Here is a 7493-nt window from a genome sequence, read left to right as displayed (position 1 = left end):
TTCTTCTCAGCTGGCTTTATTCTCCACTGAAGCTCAATATAAGGTTTTATTTTCTTTACTTACAGGAAGCTGCTACTGTTCTGTTTTCCAATAACCCTCAAAACAGAATGGAAAATGCTTATGCAAAATGACACAAGCCTTAACCATTCTCTGCAGGTTTTTACCATTTCAATACACTTCTAGTCCAACAGCTTTCCCAATTTTAAAGTTCTGTGAGTGAACTATGAATATTTTTAAATATTTTCCAGATTCATCATGGAGGCTGCTTTTCTTCTCTGCACTGTAATCACACTGAGCTGCAATTAAAATAGACAATCAGTAAGTAGTTACTTTTTCTAGGAAAATCTTACACTAATACAAAGTATAAGGCATCACAACTTAACAATTACTGAAAATAATCTTACTGGAGGGGGTCCCGTAAGAGGTCATTTTTGGTGTTCATGTCTGTTTTACATTTGAGACTTTAAAATACCTGTATTATACTATAGATATGCATGTCAAATATGACATTCCATAGCTAAGAGTGATATACAGTACTTAGAATTCCAAAGCATATTTCACTGATGCAAACCATCTAGATAAAAAGTTAACTAGAAAAGTGAGTAAAATACAAACTAAGTGTGATCAAGCACAACACAAGGTTGGTAATAAGATGATGACAGATCATAATAAGAAAGCTCTAATAGATAAGTAGTCTTCAAATATCAATTGGAGTTGATATTATATATACCAAGTAAAAAAAAAAAAATCCAATAGTACAATAGAGTATACATTATAAAGAAGCTTTCTCACTGCTGTTCTTCATTCTATAGCCCTCTTTCCAGATACAACCACTATTTCCATTTTCTAAGTATATTTCTAGAAATACATTCTAAATGAGAATAGATGCATATATTTCCTCACCTCTTTTTATTTAAAAAATGTTAAAGTACTATACATATTTCTCATCTTTTTTTTCCTTCCAAATGATCTACTGTACAAATGACTCCATGTGAGACCTATTTTATTCTCCTTAACAGCAGCAAACCTTCCCTGTATGGATATGCCATAATTTAACTGGTTTCCTATTGATGGGCATTTAGATGGCTTTTAATCTTTTAAAATTTTAGGCATTGCTGCAATTAGTATTTTGACATGCTTCCCTGCTCAGACTTGCCCAGGTGCAAGTACATCATCTGCAGAATAAATTCTTAGAATGACTGGGTCAAAGGTGATAAACATCATAATTTTTTGAAAGATACTGCCAAACCAGGCTCCAAAGAAATTGCGCCAACATACATTTACATCGGTGATGTGTGGAAGTGCTAGCATAATGTATTACCAAACTTCATGATCTGACATGATCGTGAAATGGTGAAAAATGGCATGTGATTATGGTTTAAACCTGTGTTTGTCTTATGTGTGAGGATGAGCACCTTTTCAAATGTTTAAAAGCCACTTGTCTTTTCTGTAAATATTTTTTATTCTTTTGTCTATTGTACTGTTGCACTTTTTTTGTTGACTTATACATGTTAAGAATATTACTTTTGTCTCATGTTTTGCAGGTATTTTTCTCAGTTTGTTATTGACTTTATGACTTTAAAATGCAGATACCTGAAATTTTACATATACACATTTATTGATTTCTTTTCATAGTTCCTGGGTTTTGTGTTCTTGCATAGAAAAGCTTCAACACACTGATTTTAGTGTCAGAAGAATACAGTATGGCTTTCAGTGGTTTAGACTAATACAACTTAGAACATATAACCATAGTCCAAAGATGGAGGAAGAATGTACAGAAAAAGTTGATCAGAACAGCACATTCAGAGCATGGAGGACTTGGTACAATGCAGGGCTCGCGTATGATGCTGGGCTGTACTGGTACGTTTGACATGCACGTTAGAGGAAATAATAATCTTCTAACTCCACTCCTTCCTTTCATTAAGTATCAGGCCCTTAGCAGAAGAGTTTTTCTAATAGCAATTTTCAGTTTTTAGAGGAAGATGGGAAAATTAGAAAGAATTCAGAGAAAGCAAAGATAAGGATTTAAAAAAACTGAATGTATGTCTAATAAAGAAAATTTACAACTTGGACTCATTTAGGATAGAAAAAAAGTTAAGTCCAGGGAATGATTCCTTTTTGTGGATGAGAAGAATGCTGAATGATTACTTTTCATCTTTAAATGTAAACAGGATGGAAGAAGAAAAGCTTAAGGAAAAACCAGTAAAGTGGTTACTGACACAACATTAAAAAAAAAAAAAAGCTCACAAAGAGAATGGTGAAATCTTTGTCATCAGAGAGTTTAAGTAACAGGAGAAAAACATCAGTGTTGGGCTGTTTGGGTTTACTTCTGTCAGGAGGGAGACTAAACAAGATGCCAAGTGGGTTATCCAATTAAGGTTCTATAACTGTATTCCTTTTACTACAGAAATCAGGGTAGTTGATTTTAAGTAGGCATTTTCTTTACCATAGTCCTTAAAAAAGGTAAACTTGAAGCTCCAAGGATTGTGATGTAGAGATTTAACTTCTTATGTAACTAAGTATTTCCTAACAACTTAATGATTAAGCTAAGTGCTTATATGTGTTAATTCCTTTGATTTTTCAGTAAGTCTATGAGAGAGGTGTTTATTCTATATCAAACATGAAGACACTGAGGCTTAGAAAAGTTGAGATTGCCCCAAATCACATGGCTACTTATTGGCCCTATGCTATGTGCCTGTCACCAAAATATATACTTTTAAGATACTTCCCAGTATACCTTGGCTCATGTTAACTTATAATCTAAGTGAATGAATGCTTTCTTGAATGATAAACTACTTAATTCATTAATTCATAATTTAATAAGATAAGTTTATTTGATAAAGCTATAATTACTTTCAAGAGGGAGGGGAACAGAAGGGCAAGTTACTGGATTTTCTTTAAGTGCCATGCATTGTTCATATCAGAGGTAGATTTCAAAAAACTCTACAAATATCACACACATAAACTGAATTCAGTATTTAGAGCTGTTGACTATGTATGAAGTACTGTTATAGCTATGCATATTAATTTTGATTGAAACAGTACATTTATAACCAAATGTATTTAATAAGGTGGTAACATGGTTTCTTTGCCTGCCTATCTGTATCTATCCATCTGTCTATCTAAACTGTTTCCAGACTATCTTTATAATTGTCAGACGATCTCACACTGTTCCTAACAGGAGGGAGGGACTATTGCTCCCACGTTAGAATAAATGGCCCATTGTCTTTATATGATATGTGTATATTATGAGTAATTACCCCCTTAGTATTTTATTAATGTTCTGCATTTTCTACTCTATTTCCCATTGGAAAGCTTTTATACAGTATTTTAGATTTATATGGTTATATACAAATGTGCATTAAATGAACTTAACCTATAAGTCATTTTTCCCAATTAAAAACTACAATAAAAAAAGTTAGTACAATTTTAAATATTATATCCAAAGCAATGTTTCCTACTTCCAAATCTGTCACTGATCATGCCGAGACAGAACAGAATTCTAGAGCGGTGCTGTCTAAAAGAACTTTTTGTGATTATAGAGTTCTATTTATGCTGTCCAATATGAGAACCATAGTTATATATGGCTACAGTGCACCTGAATGCCAACCAGTGTGGGGTGCCTGGGTGGCTCATTTGGCTCTTGATTTTGGCTCAGGTCATGATCTCAGGGTTGTGGGATCAAACCCCTCATTGGGTACTGCACAGCATGGAGTCTGCTTGAGATTCTCTCCTTCTCCCTCCGCCCCTCCCCTGACTTGCATGTGCACTCTCCCTCTTTCTCAAATAAATAAATCTCAATCTTAAAAAAAGAAAGAAAGAAAGAAATCCAGCCAGGGTAATGAGGATTTCAAATTTTAATTTACTTTATTTTAATAATTAAATTTGAAGTGCTGCTTATGGCTAGTGGCTATCATATTGGACAGCACAGTTCTAGATTTAGGTGTCAATTTAGGAGACTCGTTGATTTCTGTTTTTTAAAGTTTACTTTTTCAACCTCAGATATTAGACTAATTTTAAATAGTTTAATCAAGTAAAAATAAAACTTTGAGTTCTCTGGGAACTTTTGAGGAACTTTTCTTATCTTTGATCTACTCCGACTATTTACTCTAGGGATAATAAGGAAGCTCCTTACCTGCTGGGAAGCTGAAGCCGCTCTCTGTTCTGCCTGACTTAGACGCCTTTGAAGTCTGTTGGCTTTTTCTTGATGCTCTAGAATTAGTTTTTCATTCTGTTATGGGGAAATATAAAACAAACAAGTTAGAATCCATAAGTGACACAGAAAACTTTTGTGGAATAATCAATGAAAAATCTGAATATCACTCTACTCCTTATAAAATGCAAGGATAATATATCTCCAAATATACATTTTTTCAAATTATGAACTTCAAATTTCAAAATTGGTTCACAGTTTAACTACACTGCTCCCCCCCAACCTATGTGTTACCACAGAAAGTGAATTAAATCTAAAATCAAAGTGAATCAGAAGTTAAGACCAAGGGGCACCTAGGTGGCTCAGTGGGTTAAGCCTCCGATTTTGGCTCAGGTCATGATCTCAGGGTCCTGAGATCAAGCCCCACATTGGGCTCTCTGCTCAGCAGTGAGCCTGCTTCCTCTCTCTCTGCCTACTTGTAATCTCTCTCTGTCAAATAAATGAATAAAATCTTAAAAAAAAAAGAAAAGAAGACCAAGATTTTCAATATTTGATATTAATCTTGAGATGCTAGCTCACTGCTTCAGAATCATTGGGAATATGAAAACTCAGACTGCTGGGCCTCATAACCAGAGCTTCAGCAGGATGGGATGAATTTTGAAATCGGCACTCCTACCGAGTTCTAACTTAGGTGGTATTGATGTTTGCTAGTGATTCAGAACCACTATGTGAGAGCAAGCTTCTAGAGAAATTGTGATGTTGCCACTATTAAAGTGCAAAGAACAGAAAATATTCATTCTAGAAGTCTTGATTTTTAAAGAAATAGACTTGTCTTAAATGATTTGTATGTTAAAGGTGTTACTACAAGGAGGAAGAACTCTGTTTTTACATGCTCCCCAATACATGGGGAGGGCATGTAGAGGGCATGAGGGCCATTAATAGAGTTATTAGGCATTGGTATGGATTGAAATATGTCCCTAAAAAAGGATGTTGAAGTCTTAACCCCCAGTACTTATGAATGCATTCCTTATTTGGAAATAGGGTCTTTGCTGATAATTAAGGTAAGATGAGGTTTTAGGGTGGATCCTAATCCATTATGTCTCATATTTCATGAAAAGGGGAAATTTGGACATAGAGACTGATATGGACACAGGCAAGGCTACATGAAGATACAGGAAAAACACCATCTACAACCCAAGGGATGCATGAGGCCACCAGAAGCTGGGAGAGAGGCAAGGAACAGATTTTCCCTCAGAGGAACCAATCTTGTTGACTTCTTGATTTGGACTTCTGGCCTCCAGAATTGTCAGACAATAAATTTCTGTTGTTTAAATCACCAAATTTGTAATATTTTGTTAGAGTAGTCTCAAGAAACTATACAGACATCATGAATATAAATCTGTCACAATAGGCTGCCAGGCAGACAGGTTCAAAGAAACTATCAATTATAAAATGTATTTGTCTTCTTCATATTACTAGCCTGAAAAAAGTTTTTGTACAACTAGAATGTGATTTTCTGGCACTTGTCTGAATTGAGAAGATAACACCAGTTTAATTAGAAATAGTAAGAAAAACACACTTTCTATGAAGAACTAGATAGTTCCCAGGTCTTAACATATAAGTGATAACAGTGAATGTCAGGCATAGTAATATAAAATACTGAAATAACAACATACTGTTAAAATGAGCTTATTATATTTCTTATTGTACCCAAAAGCAACATTAAATTTTATGAAGAGAGCTATATTGGCTGTTTCAATTTACCAAGATATTTAAATAAGTAGTCTTTTTTTTTTTTTAAAGATTTTATTTATTTATTTGACAGAGAGAGATCACAAGTAGGCAGAGAGATCACAGATATGGCAGAGAGGCAGGCAGAGAGAGTGAGAGGGAAGCAGGCTCCCTGCCGAGCAGAGAGCCCGATGTGGGACTCGATCCCTGGACCCTGAGATCATGACCTGAGCCGAAGGCAGCGGCTTAAACCACTGAGCCACCCAGGCACCCCAAGTAGTCTTAAATTTAAAAGGCTATCATTAACACTAGAGAAAACGGGGCAGGGGGGGAATCCCATCATCTATAATAATCATTTTTATAGGTACCATCAGACTACATACAATATGCATTTTTCTGTGCTACTACCATAATGGTTAAGGAGCAGTCCAGGTTAGGTAAATCATAATATTTGCAACTGTTCTTTTTCAACTGATCATTTTGGTTGCTTTTGATCTTCCAATATTATTAACATTATTGTGTTGAGTATCTGCCTTTAAATTTTTTCATATTTTCAATTCTTTCCTTAAGTACAGATTCCTGGAAGTTTTGAAAACTACAATGAGTATTTTAATAGTTACTGTTTGCATTCTAAATAGCTCATATCAAGTTATAATGCTTTGAAAATTAAGAATAATGATTTCATTATGCCTTCTATAGATGGCCACAAAAATATAGCAGACTGTATAGCCTATTAATGAAATTCCAACAAATACATATGAAGTTAGAATATCAAATGAAGACCTAGAGTTCTAGAAAGCTCTAATTATAATCTAGAAATTGTTAACATTTTTTTTAAAGATTCAAGGAGAAAAATGATGAGCTCTTGCTGCATTTAGTTCTAAGCATTAATCTGAAGGAGTATTTTAATATATTCCAGTAGACAAAAGTAATTTTTACGTATCTTATGTGTTGAACTAAAACAAAATACGAGGAATGGGCTAAAAAATATAATCTTAGATATGCTTAGAAATGAAAGGGATCTTAACACATTTTCTGCAATACAGCATGTTATAATGGTGAGACTGAAATAAGAGCTCTACCTTTTGTCTTTTATATATGATAAATGACTGACTTTCAAAGCTTTTATTCACATTATAAAATGTGAACTTTTAGGGTTATGGATGATTTCTCTACAAAGAGTACTCACCTCTGTATGGTCATCTCCAAGTTGAGAATTAATTTGGAGTTGGCTCAGGTAAAATTCTATAACATGTGTATCGAGCTGCAGCAGAAAGTACTTCCCAGGAGAGTCATTATCTTACCTCAACTACCTTTTCATTTGCCATTTCCAGCTGAGAAAGCAGCTCTTGGGTATGAAGTTTCTGTCGACTCAGCTCACTCCTATTAATCAAGAGACAGTCCCCCACCCCAAGCCATTAATATCATTGTTCAAAAATCTAACAAATAGAATCATTTTTAATGATATATGTTTGTTTTAAACAAAAATACCTTCTTATATGCAAAATAAAGTCTCTTTTTAATAATCCATATTTTAAAGGACTCTTTTTTTTAATGACATGCACATGTATTCTGGAGATTAGCTGTACAACAATGTGAATACACTGGA

The 7493-nt window shown here is 34.3% G+C and overlaps 1 protein-coding gene across 4 annotated transcripts in view; it reads right to left on the bottom strand.

Moving 5' to 3' along the window:
* The window catches only part of SCLT1 (sodium channel and clathrin linker 1), a 199482-nt gene continuing 191989 nt past the window's right edge, over window positions 1–7493 (bottom strand). For 3 of the 4 annotated variants that reach the window (XM_045998235.1, XM_045998237.1, XM_045998236.1), the window contains 3 exons: window positions 7189–7267; window positions 4136–4231; window positions 1–296 (listed from right to left, as the gene is read on the bottom strand). In XM_045998235.1, the coding sequence (XP_045854191.1) occupies window positions 234–296; window positions 4136–4231; window positions 7189–7267 (238 nt within the window). In that variant the 3' untranslated portion in view covers window positions 1–233. Of the gene's footprint in view, window positions 297–4135; window positions 4232–7188; window positions 7268–7493 lie in introns of those variants that run through there. The other variant, XR_006817479.1, reaches the window with a different exon arrangement.

Source organism: Meles meles, chromosome 2, assembly GCF_922984935.1.
Source record: "Meles meles chromosome 2, mMelMel3.1 paternal haplotype, whole genome shotgun sequence".
In the NCBI taxonomy this organism is placed as follows: domain Eukaryota; kingdom Metazoa; phylum Chordata; class Mammalia; order Carnivora; family Mustelidae; genus Meles; species Meles meles.
This window is presented reverse-complemented; position numbering and strand designations above follow the sequence as displayed.